The 23,498-nt window shown below is 40.9% G+C and overlaps 1 protein-coding gene across 5 annotated transcripts in view; it reads left to right on the forward strand.

Moving 5' to 3' along the window:
- The first annotated feature begins 755 nt into the window (after positions 1-755).
- Positions 756-23,498, forward strand: part of ELOVL6 (ELOVL fatty acid elongase 6) — a 147,832-nt gene continuing 125,089 nt past the window's right edge. The window contains exons 1-2 of one of the 5 annotated variants that reach the window (XM_045470386.1): positions 756-911; positions 1,606-1,726. In XM_045470386.1, coding sequence (XP_045326342.1) covers positions 1,638-1,726 — 89 coding nt within the window. In that variant the 5' untranslated portion in view covers positions 756-911; positions 1,606-1,637. Of the gene's footprint in view, positions 912-979; positions 1,727-23,498 lie in introns of those variants that run through there. The other 4 variants (XM_045470396.1, XM_045470378.1, XM_045470405.1 and 1 more) reach the window with 4 other exon arrangements.

Here is a 23,498-nt window from a genome sequence, read left to right on the forward strand (position 1 = left end):
GAGAGAGAGAGAGTACGGGTGGGGGAGAGGCAGAGAGAGGGAGACACAGAATCTGAAGCAGGCTCCAGGCTCTGAGCTGTCAGCACAGAGCCCAAAGTGGGGCTCGAACTCATGAACTGTGAGATCATGACCTGAGCTGAAGTCCACTGCTTAACCGACTGAGCCGCCCAGGTGCTCCAATTGTACTGGATTTTTACAACGCTTTCCTTAATTTCTTATTATACCTTGCTCTTTTAGAGATATTTCTCCCAGTTCCCACTTTTCAGACATTCCAAGCAACCTGACTTTGAATGAAAATACCCTCTCCTTAGACTAGAGGTGTGGTAGGGAAATTGTGCACCAGAAGAAGGGAATTTTCTTCTTGGTCCTAATGTCCAACTAATTTTTAAAGCATAGGTTCCTTATTATATTTTAAGCTTACAATTACATTCATAGATTAATTATTAGATACCTCCATGTCTCATATGTCTCATTTTTCCAAACTTGTGGAGAATAAGTGGAGGGATGGACTGAGTAGAAAATCCTTTTCCTTCTGAAAAGAAAGAGGGGATGTAGATAGACGCTGAGTTTAGGACATGGCTGTGAGACTGGGGGTTCAGTAGGGGGTCAACATTACACTTAGCCTTCCCCTCAACACGATTCTGTTGCATCTGTATAAAACGAAATTTCTCAGGCATACAAATGAAGTTTTTGCATTGGACCAGTAGGTCTAGTTCTTCTATCTGCTAACTTCCTTACCCCCTTTGTCTCAGTTCATCAACTGTACCTCTCCCCGAACCTAACTCTTCCACTTATCCTCTCTCCCTCTTCCGGCTACTAGTCACTCTCCACTTTCCACCCCTTCATCCTCCGCATCCCCAGCCCGCTGGTGATTGAGCAGAGCTCTGCGGGCTACCGCGCCGCGGGTTTAGGTGAGTCAAAGCCGCGGGTGGGGGACCCCGAGGGTACGGCAGGAGCAAGGAGGTGGGAAGCGCATTCCTTTCACGTGTGATCTCAGCGCAAACCTGCCTGGAGTTCTGCTGGCGAGACAGCCGGCAGGTTTTACTATTTCTTTCTCATCTAGTAGCCAAGCTCGCGGGTCCGCGCGCCTAGGGGCTGCGCCCCGCACGCGGAAACTACACTCAAAGGCCAGGCTAGGCTGCCCACGAGGTTGGGACTGGGAATTGTGGATGACCTCGAGGCGACTTCCTCCTCGGCGCCCTTCCTCCACGCCCCTAGGCACCTTCGCGTCAGCAAAACACCCCCTCAGGCCGAGAGGTCTCGCTCTCTCTCGCTAAGGGTTAATTTTCCGATCGCACGAGGGGGAGGAGATTTCCCTGTAGACGAGTAGAAAGGGTGATGGACAAACGTGCGGGCACTAAGACCGCAAGGCATTCATTTCCTCCGACGGTGGATGCGGACGCCGGGAGGAGGAGAACCCCAGAGCTAGGAGCTGGGAGCCGTGGCACAGGCAATGCTCAACCCTGGATGTAGCTGAGAGAGGCTGAGAGAGGCCGGCCGCCGGAGACCCAGCGGCGAGGGGAAAACCTAGGGGGGGTGGGTGGGGAAAATCCACAGGAGAGCACTCGAAATCAAGCGCTTTACAGATTATTTTATTTTGTGTAGAGAGCACGTAGCGACTCCGAAGATCAGCCCCAATGAACATGTCAGTGTTGACTTTACAAGAATATGAATTCGAAAAGCAGTTCAACGAGAATGAAGCCATCCAGTGGATGCAGGAAAACTGGTAGGTGATGCTTTCGCGTGATACTCTTCCCGGGAGCCCTGCGCGTCCCCGCTGTGTGCCTTAATGTCGGTATTTTCTGTCCGGGGCGTGAATGGAGCGATGAATCGCGGGCAGCAGAGAGGTGGTGGCTGAGTTCTCCGGTCTCCCGGGTGCAGGAGCCACTGGGGCTGCATGAAGCGCGTGGGTCTGTGAGTGCCCCTGTGTGAACCGTCGCTACACATACATCTTTAACAGATTATATAACGTAGATCATACATGTGTGTGTGTAGAGTAGATGTCTGCGCGACTGGGAAGGCGGGAGAGATGCCACAGTCCAGATTCCCTACCTGTGCAACCTTCTGGTTTTCACCTAGCTTTGGATTTTCTCGCTTGGCCTCCAGCAAGCTGAGTGTGAAAGGCAGTGAAGGAAGGACCCGATCTGCTGCTCCGTTTAACCCTCTCTCGCCTGCGCGCTCTAGTCCTCGCCCTCTCCCCATCCCTCGTGTCCTTCCTTTCTCCTTGCAGACCTCCTACTTCATTGCCCTACTCTCTACCGCTCCCTGGCCGGATTTCTCCTTTCCTGGAGCCCTTTCCCGGCGCGGATCCCTTTCCGGTTTCATTAAGAGGCGGGGGCGACGGGGGGGAGGGGACAATGAAAACGGTAATAAAAATGAATGAACCCCAGCGAGTGGAGCCACGCCATTATTAAGTTTCTGTTTTACGGAAACGCCTTTTGGACACACTCCGTTCTAATTCAGTAGGAAGCTGTTGATTGGAGTTGAGACACAGATTAAAAACCCCTCGGTCCGCAGAGTCCTTAGGGGCCTTTCCCCAGAAAAAAAACTTCCAATAGGGAAAGAGTCTTTCTTGTTTACTGTTTCCTCCGCCAGTCCTTTTGAAAATCCCAGTGTGGGAGGCGATCCTATGTCACCTTGCAATATTTAACAGGGGAGGGTGTGTTCATCTCGCTTCTTCCTTGTAGACCGAGCTCCTGTGGCAGACATTCCCTTCCTCCCTATAAACCCGGGTCTGGCTATCAGTAAAGTGCAAGCTCAACGCACCCCGGAGCTGGGCAGTGGCCTGCAGCCTCCTGGGTGCTCGATGGGAGGGTCGGGCGGAGAGGCTCTCCGGCGCCAAGGGATCTCGCCCGCCGCCGCGTGCTCTAGCGCGCGTGCCCCGCGCGGTCTCGACCGGCCTTCCCTCCCCCATCTCCTCAATGGGAAACCAGAGACGCCGACGCGCCGGGGGGTCAGGGCTGGCTGGTGCTGTAGGAGGGGGTGCCGCGGGCCGGAGCTGGTGGAGGGAGGTTCAACTTCCTTTACTCCGGTCCCCAGGAGTTGCGACTGGCCCCGGGAGGCTGGGCCGCCGCGCCCCCCTCCTCCCGCCCCGCGGGCCCACCCGAGGCCCGCTGGCCATTTGCGGCTGCAGGCATGCGGAGCCCGCCCCCTGCGCCCAGCGCGCCGGCTGGGCCCGGCCTGTTGGGGACGAGCGTGGAGGGCCCGGAGCACCCACACCCGCTGCGGCTTGGCTGGGGGACTGCACAGGGTGCGGGGCGTGAGGGGGTCCGAGGGCCGCGTCTGGCCAGACCCGGAAGCCAACTGGGGGACACGATCTTCTCGGAAGCCCAGGAAGTGCGGCAGGCACTTGGGGCGCGGGGCTGGAGCCCCTCCTGGGCCGGCGAGGCCGGAGAGCGCCGAGGATGGGTCCGGAAGGTGGTTGAACACCGGGGAGGCTCGATTCTGTAGGAGTGCAGACATTGAAGGGTCTTGGCTCCTGGGGAAGCCACCCCCTCTCGGCCTCGGCGGCCTGGGGACCTTCTCCGGAGGCACTTCCTCCTCCAGCGTTGAGGGTGGCGCGGGAGGCGGGGCGGGGGCGGGGGCCCGAGGCCGCAGGCGCTGGAAGCTTCGCCGAGGGGCAGCTGAGGGGCCGGGTCTTCTCTGCAGCTGTTTGTCATGTTCTCTTGCCACACCACTCGGAGCGCATCTTCTTCCCCCGTTAGCGCTGTGTGCTCTGTGTTTTCCAGTCCGCCTTGTCTCCTACTTGCTGCACCTTTATTGAACCTGCCTTTCTGGAGCCGGCGTCCCCTCGCAGTGGCTGCCCGCATTCCCGGTGGGCCAGCCCTCCCTTGCACCACAGCGGTGGATATTGCCTCTTATTTACTGGTTGCCTTTTCTCTGAGGCCACTTTCTGTTGCTTCTCCAGGTAACCATTTCCCGCCTCTTCTTTCCATTCACTCAACAAGTACACACTGAACCAGACAGGGCCTAGCCCTCCCCGGAACTGAAAATGGCAAAAATGCGCCAAGCTGTTTTCTCCTGTTGAGTCTTGACCACGGTTTTCTTAAAGCTTTTTACAGACCTTTCTAATGGCAACATCTTTCCTGGCTCTTACTTATATACATGAATATTTGCGAGTATGCCTGTGCCTCCTCTGTGCCTCATCAGCTCTTTAGGGCATGGTTCTTGTCCCATTCCACTCGTGATTATACGGAGCACGTTGAAGAGTGCTTCGTACGACGCAGATGCTGGAGAAAATGCTTATCCAGTGAGTTAAAATGATGATTGGTGCCCATTTTATTGCCAGCACTACCTGTTAATACCTGAAGCTTAACAGGTTTGGTCTTCCCACTGCATTTGAATACTGCATCCTAGTCCTATATTGGGATTTTTCCGTTCCTTTTTCTTGGTTGACCCTATGTTCTTGGCTTGCATATTGCAGTCAAAAAGCCCTGCTAGCTGTTACTCTTTCCTTGCACATCTACCTGACCTTAATTGTCTTGCTTTCTCCTTTTACCCCAGAGGGTGTGCATTTCTCCCAATATCATAGGGGCCCAATTTTATAAGCCCTCCTCACCAAAATCCCAACTGCAAAAATGTCTTGAACAAGGTGTGTAAGAAAATGATTTTCTTTTCATTTCCCTTGTTAATAGAAGGGAGCTCTATAACCAAGGCTTAGACCCTCTTGGGGCTAGAGGAAGTTTAGGAATCCAGAGCCTTATCTTTTCCAGGACTCAAAATGGCTTGAAATAGTTTCTGGAGGAAACACACAATGTTGTGAAACATCTACTCTGTCTTTTGAGCAATCATTTGCACTTGTCCTTAAAAATGTCTTAGACGTAACCTCAAACAAATCTTATTAATTTCTAGATTTAGAACTTATCTCTCAAAAATGAGCTACATGGTCTTTTGAAGAATTATGAGAAAGGCCAGGTGTGCTGTTTTGTCAGTATGCTGTCTACACTACTTAGTATTATTTAAAAGGAGCTTAAATAATCCCTATTCATTACCTTAATACATACTAATGTTATGATCCCCTTATTTTTGGAGTAGTACTTGTATAAACACCAAACTGTTCAATTGTGGCAAGTTTATCAAGTTTATTTATTGTTGCTTTTTACAAATTATTAACCCTATAGTCGTTGTCTTAAACACAGGACAAATACTATAGACATTTTTAATTTTCTAGCAAATAGTTTCGTGTATAATAAATTAGATAAGCAATTGAAGTGAAAAGTAATAAATATATTTCCCTTGGAGAATCATCCTGAAACCTCATCTTGAAACTACATGTCAAGTTAAAAATACCATGGGTAATATTATCTGGTAGATGATATTTTATTAGACGAGGTAGAGCAAAATGCATGCTTTTAGCCTCAATAGCATTTTTGACTTCCAATTTTACACTGAAAAGCCCTGTGATTTTACAACATTGAAAAGAAAGGCATTTTGTTCCTTAATGAGATGTCTGGACTTTACCTGTTATTTTCACTAATAGCTGATTTAATTTATAAGTGCTGCTTGCAAGGAAGCGAAATCACATGGTGACTGGTAAGGCAAGGCGACATAAAAATTCATTGAGTGAGAAGGGCAGCTGGGCTCTGCCTTCTCTTTCAGCAGCCTGCCAGGTTTGTGCTAACAGCGGTGGATGCTAGTTGCTCCAGTTGTAATTGTCTGGCCAATGATGATTATCTTCTGATGTCGGCTGACACGGTGTTCACCAATAGGAAAGCAGGAGGCCTGTGCTGACTGCTGTAACATTATGGATGTGAGGTGACGTCATCACAGGCCTTGCCTAGAACCTCATGAAACCCTCCCCCGCTCCCCTTTGGCATCTTTCACACATCCAGCCTTTCACTGCTTTGTATATTTTTCTGACTTTCTCCTTTCCACTCCCCCCACGGTGGCGTTGGTTATAAGGGTTTTATTGTTTATATTTTGTGTTTTGTATTTTAGGATCTATAAGATAGTGTAGGCAATTTTAGGATTCAGTATTTAAGAAAACCTTTTTATCTACAAATTGGTTTTTACTAAGGAAAAAAAAATGAGAAGAAACACTATTTAAAAGGAATTGTACATCTATACCTTCTTATATGTGAGGTTTAGAAAGTAACATGACGTACAATTTATGTATTAAAGAACATAAAAATATTGTAAGCCTGTGTGTGAGTATATTACTCAAAACAGCATCATGTCTGTCAAACTTCTGAAATGCAGGCATAGGATTAAGCTGTTGTTTTTTCTGTAGTGACAACTGTTCTGCATCAATCCCTAGAATCCTTGAGATGTTCTGTATTCATTTATAAGAAAAATGACTGGAGAATACTGCAGTCTACTCCCATGAAACAGGAAAGGCCAGAGTCTCATTTAATCTGCCACTACAGCAAATACAAATTTGGTCAGCTATCTAGGAAAATACTATGTCCACATAATACTCCTGCTTCCTTCCACTTTGGGGAATCACAGCTCATATTAGCCTTAGGATTGAGAAGTCCTAAGTGTGAGGAATTTAGCATGTCATTCAATAAACTTTAGAAAGCACTGGGATATTGGCCTAATATTTACTAGGTTAAGAATGAGAGGACTGAGGGTCGCCTGGGTGGCTCAGTTGGTTAACTGACTGGGGCTCAGGTCACAGTCTCACAGTTTATGGGTTCGAGCTCCGTGTCAGGCTCTGTGCTGACAGCTCGGAGCCTGGAGCCTGCAGCCTGCTTCAGATTCTGTGTCTCCCTCTCACTCTGCCCCTCCCCTGCTTGCGCTCTCTCTCTCTCTCTCCAAAATAAATAAACATTAAAAAATACTAAAAAAAAAAAAAAAAAAAAAAAGAATGAGAAGTCTGAGAAAATGCACAGAGAAGAGAAATATGACCTACTTTACAGTGTTAGAAAGTAATGAAATATGTGGGAACTGTGATCTTAAGTTTCATGTGTCTTTTTAAAAATGTTGTATTTTCATGCAGTCTTAAACACCAAAGTGTTTTAGGATTCCCAGGGATAATGGAAATTATTTTATGATCATATTATCCATCTCTATATTAGCATTAGTTATAGATGATGTAAAATTTTTACTTAAGGCCTTTTGTTAAATTTTGTGAAGAAGGCTTGTTGCTTGTTGCTTTTGATGTTAGATGATGATAATTCTAAAGGTATCAGGATCCTATTGTCATTTACCTCCAAAGTCAACTCACTCCAGATCTAAGAGTTGCTTTGCATACTTCCTTAAGAGAAGATTCTTTCAAGTTAGACCCTGGAGAAGCTGGTGGAGGGCGGGGAAGGGTGGGTGAATACTTAGGATGGCATAAAATAAGCATCCAATCAGTCTTTAGCTAACAAAGCAAAATGGAGCGTGGTACTATTCAGTTAATTCAAGAATTCATCTTTGCTTCAATGATCTGCACATTTTAGGTCTCAGTGTTTTCTGAAATGATCTAAACATTATCTCAGTGATCCATTTATTGTTCATGTATGGACCTAGGTGAGCTGAGCTGCCCTTTATTACTAAGAAGCCGACAAAAGTCCACAAATTTTCCTTTAGCTATTTACCTTTTCTTGTTCAATGTTCTAGTCCCTACCTTCAAATCTGCCTGCCCCCATTGACTTTTTACCGGCCTTTGTTAAAAGAGCACAGGCGTTTACTTAAAAAGTTACTACCTATACCACAGATATCATTTCTATTGATAACCTTAGAAACATCTGAACAAAAATGTAACATAGCTTTGTTGAAACATTAAGGCTCATAACTTTGTCCTTTATCTATATTCTGATTGTGTGTGTAGACAGGCGGGTACAAATGGGTAACTTTTGGCAGTTACTCAGAGCTTAAATAGCATCCCTAATTATATGTAACTTTCAAAATTTTATTTTAGAAATAGATTAATCCTTTTAAAAAACATTATTGCTCTAGAGTCAAAAATGAATTTGTAGTTTTAAGCTTGTTGAGCAAAAACCATTCCAAAGCATTGGGTCCCATGGTGAGTTCTCTTACGTTCAGGCTTCTGTGTTTTTCCTGATTCATTTCTGTACTGAGCACTCACAGTTTTCAGTTTTAGGGTTCTTTATCCTAGTATATTGGAATGACAAATATTTTTAGGAAAAACTTCTGTTTAATCAGTCACTCACAGTGATTTTTCTAAAATTTAACTTTAAGTCTGTCTGCCCCCGCAAAATGTACACGTGAAAATGATTTAAACTTACCTTTCCTGAGATAAATAAGGCATGCTGATTACAAGCAGTTTTGCTGGATGGGTACTCATACACTTTTCTAAAACTTTTATTTCCTTCAGAATTTCCCATTTTAGTATTTTTCCTTTTCAAGATTTTATAGCTAATTGCAAAATGATAAGGGGAATATCACTGATAGAATGTATTTTGGGAGAGGGGGCCTCATAGTTTTTACTTAGGTTTAGGATCACATATTTTAAGTGAAATAGGTGTAACTCCATTTTTTAAAGATAAATTTCGAATGTTTTAGCTCAACCCTTAATTTTATTAACACTCATTCTTGGAGCTAATGTTTTGGTTTTTTATTTGATCCTTTGAGTTCTAAGACTGAATTTTTGAATTGACTATCCCTTAACTCTTAAGGAACAGTATACATCTTTTAAGACTGTTGAAAAGACCCATGAAATGCATGGTTATTATATATCTTTGTTAAGAAAATATAGGCATTTACCTACAAAAGTGCATACATACATAAAGATACTAAAGTGACTTTCGAAATATGAAACCTGATAGCCCATTATAGACCATTTCTTTTCTGTTTTTTGGTATTCAAAGAGCATTTGCTCACCTAGACCTACTTTTAGACTTTGCTGCAAAATAGGTGCCAATTTAATTGACTTTGGCAGTGTTTTTTTTTTTTTTTTTTAACTAGTTAAATAATACGATTTTAATAAGCATTTTAAAACTGCAAAAATGGAACATTTAGTACTTGGACTTAGCCCGATTATTAATAAATTTTTAAAAATCTTCATATAGTTTACGATAGCCACAACCTTCAAGGTTTTCTGCTCAGTCATTCCTTCTACTCATCAGGTGTTGTTAATAAAACGTAAAAAAAAATTTAAGATCCTAGGCCCACTCTAACTGGGGTAATTGACTTTTTCAGGTGTAGTGAGTTTAGTGGAACTAAATGCTTTGAAGTTGAGAATTTTATGATCTTGTTTTAGGAGGCTCGATGGGGAAAAAAGGGCTAGATGAAAAGGGTTACTCCAGAAACCTTTTTTTTTTTTTAAATGCGTGAGGCTTCTATTGAAGTCTTTGGGTGTGTTAAGCATTTAAAAGCTTAACTAGCAGTGGTTATCATTACAATAAGAGGGAAGGAAGCCCAGTAAAGGGACTTTAAATATCCAGGTCTATAGTTGCCTCTCAATTTTATGACTGTTCGACAGACTTGATTTAAAGATCTTTAAAAAGTAAGGTAGATTTTCTTTATTCTCAAGTAATGATCCTAATAGTTGATACATAGTTGTTTACTAATTGCTAGTATTCTTTTAAAATGTTTTGCATATGTTAACTGTTCCATCCTCCCAACCACCCTTTGATGTATTATCTTTTTGATTTTTTTTACAACAGGAAATGAGGCTCAGTGTGCTTATACAAGTTGAGATTTGCACGTAGGGTTAAGAAGAGAAGAAATGGTCTCCAGCCCCACTGACGAGTTTGTCACTGAGGCCTCAATCATCCCCTTATTTGAACTCAATAAGTAACGCACTTGAAAACTTGCAGCACTGTAAACATGTCAGGAACTTGTGGTTTTAGTCAATGATCTCCCAAGTGCCTCTTAGCTTCTAAATCCTGAACACATAAGGCCAGAATATGAAAACACCTATAAATGTTGTAATGAGCATAATGAACATAAACTATATAGATAAATAAGTAATTTAATCATTAAGAAATATTTCCTGAACGTTACTTGTTCATCTATCAACACTTTCATAAGTGGAGAAAGCCTGTCACCTTTATCGATGTTCCTATCCTAAAATAGTCCAATTTTGTCTCAAACTATGACACACAGATTTGGAACCTTTCTTATAAAGCATGCTTTCTGTCTGATTCTCTTCCATGAGACTCATACTCTCTCGGCTTGGTTCTAGACTCTGGGAGTCTGTTTCCACCTGCCACTGCCTCCAGCCATGCTTTCTTCCAGGCAGATTTTTGTAGCTATTGGTAAAGAGCCACCCACTGTGGACAGAGGAAGAAAAAAAAAAAAAAAAATGTGTGGGTCAGGGATGGCCTTATTCTTCGAGGTCAGTTGAAGTAAAGAGTACATTTATTTGTTTTGCTTATGAGTTTTAAATTCTTTATCTCATTCTAAAGTGAGAAATATGGGAAAAAGAAATGAAATCATTAGAAAATGTAAAGATGCAGGAAATAAAACATCTTTAATTCTTATCCAGAGGCATCCACTGTTGTTTTGCCACATTTCCTCCAGCCTTGTTTCCAAGTTTTTTACATACTTTAAATGATTCAGTACTTACCATTGGCAGACTGAGTTTCTTATTATGTGCCAGGGACTGCTGGGTGCTTATATTTACATATCATCTCATTACAAATTTTTATGTTGCTTATGTCCCTCTTTACATTATAAACATCTCACTGATACCTCCATAAGTACATTTTCCAGTGGCAACTTAATATTTTATTGTTTGAGCTTCAGTTAATTTAGATAACCATTGCCTTATTGTTGAACATGTTAAGTTTCTAGTATTTTGCTGTTAGAACTAGTCCTCTGTATATTAATTTTTTTTTTACTTATCTGATAATTTTCTTTGTATAAATCTAAACTATAGCATCCAGGGGAATTACTCTTTTTAAGGTTCAAGATACCTAGAGCCTGGCTGATGTCTAGAAAAGTTGAATCAATTTACACTCCAGCAAGGAAGAACAGTTTTCACATCTTTCTTAGCACTGAAGATGATCACCTTTAAAAAATCTTTGATAAGTTAATATAAAATGCGATGTCCCATTGCTTTAATTTATATTTCTTTTATTTCTATCAAGATTCAAAAAATTTATTTGGGTTTATTTTCCATTTGCTTTTGTAAATTATCTGTACCAGGCCTTTCCTGGTTAACTATTGTTTGCTTACACTTGGGATATATTAAGGATATTAGCTTTTGTCCAGCATGACTACTTTGTTGTGAATAATTTCTTCTCTAGAGTGACTTCTGTGACCCTAGTACACTAAATTTCCATAGCTGGGAACAGATCTAACAACTACTTTAGTACATGAAATAGAAATGTATTTTCCATCACACTCTGAATTAAGGGAAACAACTGTGCTGATCTCTTTATAATAACCTGTAAGTCAACAGCCCCAGGGAGGAAGGGAGAGAGGAGAGAAGACTGGGAGACTGGGAGACTGGGCTCCTGTTCAATGTGGAGAGAGAAGGAGTAGTCTCTTGGACTTCCTGCTAATTTTTGGACTCTCTTATTTGCATTTATTTTTCAGTTTTCCACAGGTGTGGTGATGAGTATCCACTGTGGTATTATAGTGTGGTGGTTAAGCACATTGACTCTGGAACCCGTGTATGTATCTGCGTTCAAGCCCTAGTTTTGAACCACTTAGCAGCCGAGTGACCATCTTATTAGCAGATTAATTAGCACCTCTGCTTCAGTTCCCTCATCTCTAAATTGGGAGATGAAAATAGCATTAGTATTGGGGGTGATAATGATGGAATCTACTTTAGCAGGTTGTGAGATTTAGACAATTTATTATACCTTAAGCCCTTAGAACAGTGTCCAGGACTGTATGTGATATTTAGTATACCTTTATTGTTGTCTGCACCACAGACTCTATGGGATCAAAAGGGAAAAAGAAATCATAATTAAATTCCTGTATAACTGAGATAACCCGAAATGGCTGTGCAATCAGTCCTCCGAATATGACAAAAAAGCCCATTACCTGGGAGCCACTACCAAGGTAGAGGCGTTGAGGGAAAAAAGAAGAAAAAGTATGACATCAACTTTGCTATTAAGAAATCTGTAATTTGAAAGATCGCAGCAAGTGAAAACATTGTTAATATATATGTGGTTTAAAAAAAAGTGTGGAGGCCAACTCTACAATGAATGTTTGGAACTTTTCAGAAGCTATGCTTTATCTTCAATCACATGTAACAGTGTGAAATACAGGCAGTCCTCGTAACAGACACTGATTACTAATTTATTTCCTATAAAACACCTGAGATTATCTCATTTAATAATTTATTCATCGAAAGTGTGATAGTGTCTTTATTATGTTACACTAAAGGTAAAATCATTCTATATTAATAAGTGAAATGATAGTGGCTAAAAATGTTGGCATTATGAGCTTGCAAGTTTGTGCTTCAAGTAAGTCTTTTGTCCTTGCTCAATGATTTTTTTTTTTTTTTTTTTTTTTTAATTTCAATAAGAGAAGCATGGCTGTTTGGTTTCTTAGCAAAGTAAAATAAGCGAGCATCACACATCAATCTTCTCTTATGCACCTGAACGGCAGTGAGCTTGTGGTCGAGAAACTTAAGTGGAATCCTTTCTTTAAGGTTCCCAGTTTTCTCATTCTTGAGACAAGAAAGTCCATTAGAGGTTCTCAGGGGATGTGAGGATTTTACTTCCATGTGCTTATTCCTTCCGGTCTTAGCTTCAGTTGAAGGAGGTCATTGAGAGCACATGACTGCTTCTCAACCCTCAACCTGGACCTGGGCATTTGGAGGATTGTCCTTCCCCCACCCTTGTTTTTGAGATGTATGTTCTTCCCATTGTTCCCATACTAGACGCTACTTCAGGGACACAGCCTTGAAAGAGGAATGTGTTGTTGAGACCATCTGGACTGTATTTGTGACTGAACCCTGTGAAGGCCTTTATACAAACTCTTAAGATTCTGGAGGGCAGGTGTAGAGATCTTCTTGTCTTGCAGCCTCTGAAGACAAGCCTCATACATAAATTCCCTTGTTTATTAAAACTGCCACCTACCAATCTGGAGTGATCTGCCTCTTTCTTCAGTTTCCATGCATAGAAGACCAGTTTGGAATTTCACCCAGAGAATTCCTGCAGTCACAAACCAACAGCTCCCCATCCAGGCCTGGAGTTCGCATTTGCAGTGGGCAGCTTATGTACCTCTCTTTGTGATGGCAGCACAGGTTAAGTGTGCCGTGCTGTTAGAGGGGTTTTATAACTAACCTCTAAGGTAATGATACTTAAGTTATAAGTGGACTGTCCCCCTGGGCCCCTGTCAACTATAGAGACATTCTTCTTTCAGACCTAGTGTTGTAGATTCTTGTAATTTGTGGTTTTGACAGTAGCAGTTATACATGGAGAATGACCCAAGGGCCCAGGAAATGAAGCAAGTTTTAAAAACTTTTCTGGGGTGGCTCAGTTGGTTAAGCGTCTGACTTCGGCTCAGGTCACGATCTCACAGTTTGTGAGTTCGAGCCCCGCGTCAGGCTCTGTGCTGACAGCTCGGAGCCTGGAGCCCGCTTTGGATTCTGTGTCTCCCTCTCTCTCTACCCTTCCCCAGCTCATGCTCGCACTCTGTCTCTGTCAAAAATAAATAAACTTAAAAAAAAATTAAAAAAAAAACTTTTCTGGGGTCAAATTTGAGAAGCATTTGTCAGAGCAGTTATGCTGTGCTCTCTCTTATTGTCCTGTAGGTAGGAATTCTCATGGAGAGTAGATACTATGTGGTCATGAAAAACGGCCCCACAAAGGAGTATAACACTTTGTACCGACATGAAAGTTAAGAGTAAGAGGTCTAGGAACATCATGATGCTTAACCAGAAAAAATAAATGGTTGTATGGAATTTTCTAGATTAAAGGAGTATTCTTCAAACTTTTTTGCGTACATCCCTCTAAAAGAAGTTTCAAAAATGATGTACTGCCTGACACATTAAAATTTTTTCATTATAAGTTGAATTAAATTCTTAATAGAGATAGAATAAATAAGGTGAGGATTAGCTAGTTAGAATAAATATTTTCTGATGTGCTGACAGGGTTACCTACTTTATTTAATAATGCACAGTGAATCTGAAATCACATAAACATTTTTCTAGATGGTTTTATTCAATTGATGGCTCCAAAAAACATGTCATATTCCACAAAGAAAGAATCAATGGCACTAACCATTATTGTTGCTGGTTGTTCTGAATTCATAACATTTCAATGTTCATTATGTAAAGGTTCTAAACAGAAGGGGAAAAACGGATATTATCTTTCTGCCTCATATCATTGTTCATTTTTACTTTTTTGGGGGGAGCTAGAAGGAAAGACCTAGGTAGGTTATCAAGTATCTTTTTAACTATGTTTTCTTGACTGCAGAAAAGGTTATAGATAGCATTCCCACATGTGTTGTGGTCATTAAGACTAGTTTCCTAACTGGGGAAAGCAATTTCTTCTTAACTTGGTCATCCACTGTCAGAACCTGAGGACTTTCTTAAGAAGCCCCCTTCAGTCCATTCCACTTGGGGTGGCTCTGATTGTTGAAGGCTGTTCTACATATTGACCTGAAAGTTGTGTCCCTCCACTATGCTTCTATTAGCCCTAGTGCTGACCCTACCTGTATTTAATAACCAAGTCCACATGACCATGGTGTATGCATTTGAAAATTGCTATTACTTCCTCTCTAGACTTTTCTTTTCTTTTTTTTTTTTTTATTTAAAAAAAAAATTTTTTTTTTTATTTAAAAAAAAAATTTTTTTTTTTAATCTTTTTTCAACGTTTATTTATTTTTGGGACAGAGAGAGACAGAGCATGAACGGGGGAGGGGCAGAGAGAGAGGGAGACACAGAATCGGAAACAGGCTCCAGGCTCTGAGCCATCAGCCCAGAGCCGGACGCGGGGCTCGAACTCACGGACTGCCAGATCGTGACCTGGCTGAAGTCGGACGCTTAACCGACTGCGCCACCCAGGCGCCCCTGGACTTTTCTTTTCTAAGCCAATTCTCACATCATTTGCAGTCCACTCATAATCCACATGGATACTTCTGAGAAATCAAAAATTAAGACTCGCACACTTTTGGTTTGGACAATTAAATGTGACCGACCAGTAGACTGCTAATAAATTTATTAAAATTGGGTACATATACATTAACATGAGCAAGTCTGTAATAGAGAATAATGGTGGAGGAAGAGGGAATTATAATTCTAATCCACTAGAATCCTTGTGGTCCTTTGGAACATTACAAAGCTTCTGTTTTTTATATGGCATTCTGGAGATTTTAAGGATTCTTATCAGAAAACCACCAGGGTTATCTTGAGTTGTGGTGGTTTTTGATTACTGCCCATACATTCACAGAAATACTTTTGCAGAAATACTTTTTTGAACCTATACGTTGTGATTGCTGATATTGTTTGTGATTGCATCGTTTTGGTTGGTACTTGGTTCTTCTCTAATTCTTTGTAATTATTGAGTTGTTTTTCTACTGAAGAGGGTAGTTTGGGGTAAAAAAAAGTTTGAGAACCATGCTGTGTCCTTGATCCTTAAGCAGGTATTTGGGCCAGACTCATTTGGAGGAGGTTGTTTCTCTTCAGAATACACATGTGCAGGCTTCATGTCAGGGATTCAGAATGAGTAGGTCTGTGGAGGGGCCCAGGTACTGTGAAAAGACTCCCCAGGTAATTCTTACAATTGCCTTAGCAAGTACTGCTCTGGATGATGCTGACTCCATCCTACATTCTTTGGGTTTGTCTTCTCAGACCAGTGATTTCACAAACTGAACTTCTTCAGTTCCCCTACTCTACTTCCTTTGTTACCTCCCTCGGGACAGGATGTCACTGTTCAACACCATTGTTTCCCTCCCCACAAGCCCTGTGTGGTCTGGCTCTTGGTTCCATTGCTCTTAGTTCACTGCCATGGCCACTATTCCTTCAGACCTCCACCTTACTTTTTGTTCCCTTACTCTATTCTCTTAGTCTTTCAACACTAAGTTGCAGATCCCATCCTGTCACTCCTGTGGTGCAAACCTTCAGTGGTTTCCCATGGTCTGTATGACAACTCCACATTGTTTCGATTGGTTTGAAAGGCCATTCAAATATGGGTCCAAATCACCTTCCCTCATCCCACACCTGTGTATTCAAATGCAAATTAAAAATCATTGGTCCTCGGGGCGCCTGGGTGGCGCAGTCGGTTAAGCGTCCAACTTCAGCCAGGTCACGATCTCGCGGTCCGTGAGTTCGAGCCCCGCGTCGGGCTCTGGGCTGATGGCTCAGAGCCTGGAGCCTGTTTCCGATTCTGTGTCTCCCTCTCTCTCTGCCCCTCCCCCGTTCATGCTCTGTCTCTCTCTGTCCCAAAAATAAAAATAAACGTTGAAAAAAAAAAAATTAAAAAAAAAAAAATCATTGGTCCTCCCCACCCATCAGAATCCACTGGGTCTTCCTTTGTGGTTTTCTGGCATTTGACTCAAATAGATTAGTATTTTTTCTTCTAGCTTTGAAATCCATGCCTATCACAGAATTTGGCATATAGTTGCAGTCTGTGTGTTGAGGAGATGAATGCATATATGTATGGATCCTCAAGCCTGTTCATTCACATTCAAATGTATCTGATTTATTATCCAGTACACTTTATATTGTCCTTAAGTGAATTCTGGGACACTGTCCAGTGCCATATTGAAACAATAATAAAAATACTTATTCATCTGATTTTATTTTTAAGAAGAAAAGGTATTTATCATGACCAATTCTTAGTGAAACTGTGCTAATTGTTGGGGATTATTAGTTCTTTACTAGGCACTCAAACCATCGACACTAATCAGAAAGAAGTCCAAAGACTTACCTACAATGAGGGGTGGGTGGGACTGTATGCGCAAGGAACAAAGATCAGGAAGAAAATAATACAAAATGATTAAAGGTAATTGTATAAAGATGGTAAAGTGGTGGTTATTTCTCCTTTTGCTCTTCCAGTTTTCTATAATCTTTTTAATATTCTGAATACACAAGGGTGGTGGGGATTTTTTAAGCTTATTTACTTATGTTGAGAGACCGAAGGAGAGAGAGAGAGCATGAGCAGGGAAGGGTAGAGAAGGGGGAGTGGGTATAGAGAGAATCCCAAGCAGTCTCCACACTGTCAGCGCTGAGCCTGAAGCGGGGCTCAGACTCATGAACCATGAGGTCATGGCCTGAGCTGAAACCAAGAATGACGCTTAACAGACTGAGCCGCCCCGGCCCCCCTCTGGGTAGTGTGATTATGTGTGTGGTCTTACTCCCATTTTTCTGCATTACCTGTAGAGTATTTACTATTTTATAATAGGACTATCATTTTAAAATGATGTATTTAGTATTAGGTAACAAACACTTCCTTAAAAACTAATGCATTTTTTATTTATTATTTTTTTTTATCGTTTATTTATTTTTGAGACAGAGAGAGAGCATGAACGGGGGAGGGGCAGAGAGAGAGGGAGACACAAAATCGGAAGCAGGCCCCAGGCTCTGAGCTGTCAGCACAGAGCCCGACGCGGGGCTCGAACTCACGGACAGTGAGATCGTGACCTGAGCCGAAGTCGGACGCTTAACCGACTGAGCCACCCAGGCGCCCCAAAAAACTAATGCATTTTTTAATAAATATTTCAAAAAGCAGTACAGTTAAACATAAACACAATTTGTAAGGACACTGAACTGCACAATCTTAACTTGAAATAAATACACTTTCTCAGATTAAGCTAGAGGTGAGCCATCCTATTGATGTCACAATAAATTTCCTTCTCTTTCTCCAATTGTAAATTATTAAGTTCGATTATGTTTTAGTCAGAAGGGGTAATACATCTTTAAGCAGGGGTTGGGGAGTTGATAAAAGACATTAGTTTCACTTTAACATTACAACTTTTATGCATGGGCTTCAGGAAGGTATCTAATAGGGCAAAGGTTCCCCGGGGACAATAGTCCTCTAATCTAATAGAGATAAAAGATTAAACATAAACCTGTCCCCAGAGAGAAAAAAATGAATAGGATAATTGGCTTAGGGACCTTGTGGCACCTGGAAACAGATGCTGCACACATACCTGGAATACATCATTAACAAATATATCCAGAATTGCAGAATTCCTGGAAGATTGTATTTCCTTTAAAGGCGCTAGAAGGATTTTGTTAGTCTGAAATGAAGGTTTTAAGGGTGAGTCTAGTGCACAGGCCAAGGCTCTGTGGGTCCAAGAACCTGGTGTGTCTTTATCTGGTGAGAAGTTCTAGGGATGAGGTTAGCAAGACTGTGACAGCTTTTTCAAAGGACTGCTTTGTAGAGGAGATCTTATCAGTCCTGGGCATTGCTTTGAATCCTTGCTTCTTTTGGACTTCCTCTTATAAAAAGATGGGGGATTGCCATTTGAATACAGGAAAAGTAGTCTTTTGTGGTTTTTTTGTTTTGTTTTGTTTTTTGTTTTTTATGTTACCTGTATTTAGGAAGACCTGCCATTCCACACTAGTCTTTTCCTCTCCATTGTCTCGACCAACAAACAAAAGGCCACAGGAGAGGGGACAGGGAGGTTAGAGGAGAATGGTTGCAAATCATATGGGCTCTAGTTTTTAAAAATCTCTGTAAATGATTTGATCTTTTTATTTTATCATCTCTATAAATTTAGAAAAAGTTTTGCTCATAAGCTATAGATAACTTAAATATTCTTTCTGGGGGTGCCTGGGTGGCTCAGTCGGTTAAGCGTCTGACTTCGGCTCAGGTCATGATCTCACAGTTCATGAGTTTGAGCCCCATGTTGGGCTCTGTGCTGACAGCTCAGAACCTGGAGCCTGCTTTGGATTCTATGTCTCCCTCTCTCTCTGCCCCTCCCCTGCTCGCCCTCTGTCTCTCTCTCAAAAATAATAAACATTTAAAAAAATATATTCTTTCCAGATGTAAGAAAACAAACAATAGGTAGAAATATCCTACAGGAGCAAAAAAGAATACTAAGGAAAATATTGGATACTTAGTATGTGTTAGGTATATTAGACTTGATTATTTTTAAGAGTGTTATTTCCCAGAAGATATTTTTTCTGAAGTAAATTTAAAAATTTAATCTGCTGAATATTTGTGACTTTCTTCTGTAACCTGAGAAGAAAAGGTATATTTATCTCTTTTCAGGTAATTAAAAATATTTTTTTAATGTTTATTTATTTTTAAGAGAGACAGGGGAGAGGGTCAGAGACAGACACACAGAATGTGAAGCAGTCTCCAGGCTCTGAGCTGTCAGCACAGAACCCAACGTGGGGCTCCAACCCACAAACCCTGAGATTATGACCTGAGCCAAAGTTGGACACTCAACCCACTAAGCCACCCAGGTGCCCCTCAGGTAATTTTTTTTTAAGGAAGCTTTCTCCTATTATAGAAATATATTTTGGGGGGTGCCTGGGTGGCTCGGTCAGTTGAGCGATGGACTTCAGCTGAGGTCATGATCTCACGGTTTGTGAGTTTGAGCACCGTGTCGGGCTCTGTGCTGACAGCTCAGAGCCTGGAGCCTGCTTTAGATTCTGTGTCTCCTCTCTCTCTGCCCCTCCCCTGCTCATGCTCTGTCTCTCTCTGTCTCAGAAATAAATAAACATTGGGGCGCCTGGGTGGCTCAGTCGGTTAAGCGGCCGACTTCAGCTCAGGTCACGATCTCGCAGTCCGTGGGTTCGAGCCCCGCGTCGGGCTCTGGGCTGACAGCTCAGAGCCTGGAGCCTGTTTCAGTCTGTGTCGCCCTCTCTCTCTGCCCCTCCCCCGTTCATGCTCTGTCTCTCTCTGTCTCAAAAATAAATAAAACGTTAAAAATAAATAAATAAATAAACATTTAAAAAAACAAAAAAGAAAGAAATGTATTTTTTTTTAAATTTTGGAAACCACCCCAAAAGAAAGCATACGTAGTTTCATAGTCCAGAACAACATGTTTATATCAGTCTAATATCAAAATTACAATATACTAAGCATAAAATGTTGTGACTTACACAATCTCTGTGGACATGTAGATGCAGTTTCTGCCAGGAGAGAGTAAGGTCCATATGATTGTATTTGATTTTTTAAAACATCAAGACAAAAAGTTAAATATTATAAACTTTTGATAAGCTTAAAACATTCAGACAAATTTCCACATACTATAAATGCTTGATAAATATTTACATTTATTTTGAAAATAAGCTTAAATTGTAGTACTATATAATATGAATATTGTGGTGATTTAAAAAATAAACCCTTACTAGTTGAGCTTTTTTTTTTTTTTTAATCAAGCAAATGTTGATGCTAATCTCTCTCTCTCTCTCTTTTTTTTTTTTCTTTTCGATGCTAATCTCTTCTTTAGTTCTGCTATGACAAGAAGTGGTCAGTGATGTAACTGATGGCTGGGCTCAGATTGTAAATGTTATTTCATGTGAATAATTCAGGCAAACCAGACAGTTGTTTTTTTTGAACTGGCATTACATAGATGAAATAATACTCACAATGGAAAACTACATGGAACAAAAAACAAAAAAAAAAAAGATTACCATGGTTTTGAGAATTATATCATGGCTAAAGAATAGCCATGTTTGGCCTCAGAGATCTAAGAGTTCCTCAGCTGACTACAAAACTTTCTGTGGAGAATATTTCTTCCCCACAAAGCATTTGGGGCCCAGAAGTTCCTTTTTTTCTCAGTAATGCTGGAGGGAGAAGGTATAGGGACTCTGAAGCTGGTACTCACAGTGGTGTACAGAAAATAACAAAACACGGTGTAGCTGAATGGCCTTTCCAGGATGAGATTTTACTTAGTGGAAAGAATGCACAGGCCCTTTTTTTGTTTGTTTATAGTTTGTCATATCTAGACACACTGTAATAGATCTAAGCTGTTTTCATTGGGTAGCTACAGCATAACAGCTCCAATGTCTGCTTTATATGCAAAGTCAAGGGCATTTGGAATATAGCAGTTTCCCCAAGTAGCCTATAAATTTTGTTTTCATTGATCTGGGGCCAGACCATCAATAGCTTGCCAGTTGTCTTTAATAGTTAGCTTAAATTGTTTTTCGTGTGGAAATGAAAAGTAATGCTCGTGTTTTCTCAGGAGTTCAGCTGAGTTTAAAGGTTTAGTATTTCCAAAAAAAATAAATAAATAAATAAAATACAGGTTTAGTATTTCTACCCCCTTTTCTGAAATTTATGTGTATATTGTTTTGCTTCATCAATTAAATTAGAGGCCAGGCACCTAGCCTAGAGGCCAGGAATTATTGAGATTTACATATAATCTTTGTTTTTTCCTGAAGATTTTACTTATGTAGAGAATATTAGGATTCATTTTGATAATGCAAAAATATGTATTGTCACAGAAATATTTTAAAAGCAATAAACTTCATTCAGTTGTGATTTCTTCTTTCAGTGGATAGGCCTGGACTAAGTAAGCTTAAGTAACATTGTAGAAAATGTAGGAAACCACAAATAAGCAAAAATAAGAAAATAAATGTTACCTTGAGATAAACACTAACATTTTGGTGCTAATTTTTTTAAAACTTTCTTCCACTTGTTCTATTTCTCTTTTTAACAAAAAACATAATCATAGACTTCATACCATGTTTTTCTGTAACCTGACATTTTTCTTAATATAGAATGGAAATTTTTCTGTGTTGTTAAGTATTTCCCTCACCAAACTGTAAATGGGAGAATTATGTTTCTTCATTGTGATGTTCCAGCTACTATGTGAAAAGTTAGAGAACACATGTCACTCTTTTCAGTTGGTGTATTATTTGTTTTGTTATTTTTAGAAGGAAAAACTAGTAGCTTTAAAAGTGCAAAAAGAATACATTGAATAATAGTACTAAAATGGTTTTAAATTTGATCAGTGGAATAAAAATACTATACATTTCAGATTATTTCCTTCCATGGATTATGTCCTCTTTGGATAATAATCCTCAGTTTGCTATGTAGTATATACCCGCCAATCAAGGAACTATGTTGAGATGCTTTCAAATGCAAATAACAGAACATAATTAACTGTGGCTTCAAACATAAAACATTTAACTATTTCATATAAGAATAAGTATGATTGGGAGCCTCTGCAGTTGCTTAGTGGTTTAATAATGTCATCAATGTTCCAGGTCCTATGGGAGTTTTTGTCTTGCCACCCTTAATGTATCAGCACTGTTTTCTTCATGGCCACAGATGGCTGCCATATCCCCAAGCATCTGTCCTCAGTCCAGCTTTCCAAGCAGAAGAGAAAGGAGGCAGCAAAGTGCCTTCTCTTAGTTTTCTTCTTTGTTAAGGAGAAGCCTCCCAGACAACTTATTCTCAATAAGCTTATATAAGAATTTGCTATAACAACATCCCATTGGCCAGGCCTGGGTCACATGCCTCACTCTTGGCCCATTCACTGGCAAAGAGGACTGTGATTGTTTTGCCCACCCTTAGACTGCTGACAAAGAAACTAATCGCCTTGAGATGCTCGTACCAGTTTTGCTTTGTCTCAGGGCTGGGCACATTGCATTTCAAAAAATATTGGTTTAAGTTTTCTGTTAGCAAAGGAGGAAACTGGGTTGGCTGTTCCATTATCCTCCACTGTGCCTATTACAAAAACATATAGAAGACAGAAACAATTTAAGGCTTCAATAAAACTCATTTTGGTACTCTTTACATGACTCCTTACAAACAGAATGGTCTTATTAAAAAGTGGATGCTTTGACTTATTCACGGTGATGTTAAATGTAAATGTATCATGTGAATTACTCCTTGATCCCTAAAGATAGAGATTGAAATTCTAATCTTCTAATGGAAGCATAAGAATAATTTCCAAACAAAGTACCAACAAATGATTATGAAAGAATAGTTCTGCACGTTACCTGACATGTGGGAGTCCTAAAACTTGACCCAACATTGACAAAGTACTGGGATCATTGATATCCATGTGTGTCAGTCATCTTCAGATACTCAGTACGTAAACTCAATGCTTGTCTTACCTAACCATCCAAAGCAAGGCACTGCTTTGGAAAAAGTAGTTGTTACTGTCTCTGTTGGATCAAATAGCATATGCTGGAAATAGTAACATTGTGTAGAGAGATGGTATAGTGTGACTCTAGGACCGGACTGGATTTGAGTCCTTCCTTGTTCAGCTCTCGCTGAGCTCTTCCTTGTTCTCGCTATACAGTGTTGAGAGGTTATATATCTTCTCTAAACCTTAGTTTCCTTATTTTTAAAATGTGGCTCAGCCGGTTAAGCGTCTGAATCTTGATTTTGGTGCAGGTCATGGTGTCATTGTTCTTGAGATCAAATCCCATTTCAGTTTTTGCACTGACAACAGTGGGGTCTACTTAGGACATTCTCTCCCTCTCTCTCTGCCCCTCCCCGTTCATGCTTTCTCTCTCTCTCTTTCTCTCTCTGTCTCAAAATTTAAAACAAAACAAAACAAAACCTAAAATGTGGCAAATAATACCGATCTGATAGAGTTGTTGCATTGATTAAATGAATTAATGCATGTAAAGCATCCATTAACAGCATATAAGTTTTAGTTATGCTGTTATCATTGAAAGTTAAATGTGTTGGTATTTAACATTTTATATAGTATATTCACATTATCTCATGGTCCACTCACTGCAACCCTGAGAGCTAGAAATTTTCATCCCCCTTCTATCCCCATGC

Source organism: Leopardus geoffroyi, chromosome B1 (assembly GCF_018350155.1).
Source record: "Leopardus geoffroyi isolate Oge1 chromosome B1, O.geoffroyi_Oge1_pat1.0, whole genome shotgun sequence".
Taxonomy (NCBI): Eukaryota; Metazoa; Chordata; class Mammalia; order Carnivora; family Felidae; genus Leopardus; species Leopardus geoffroyi.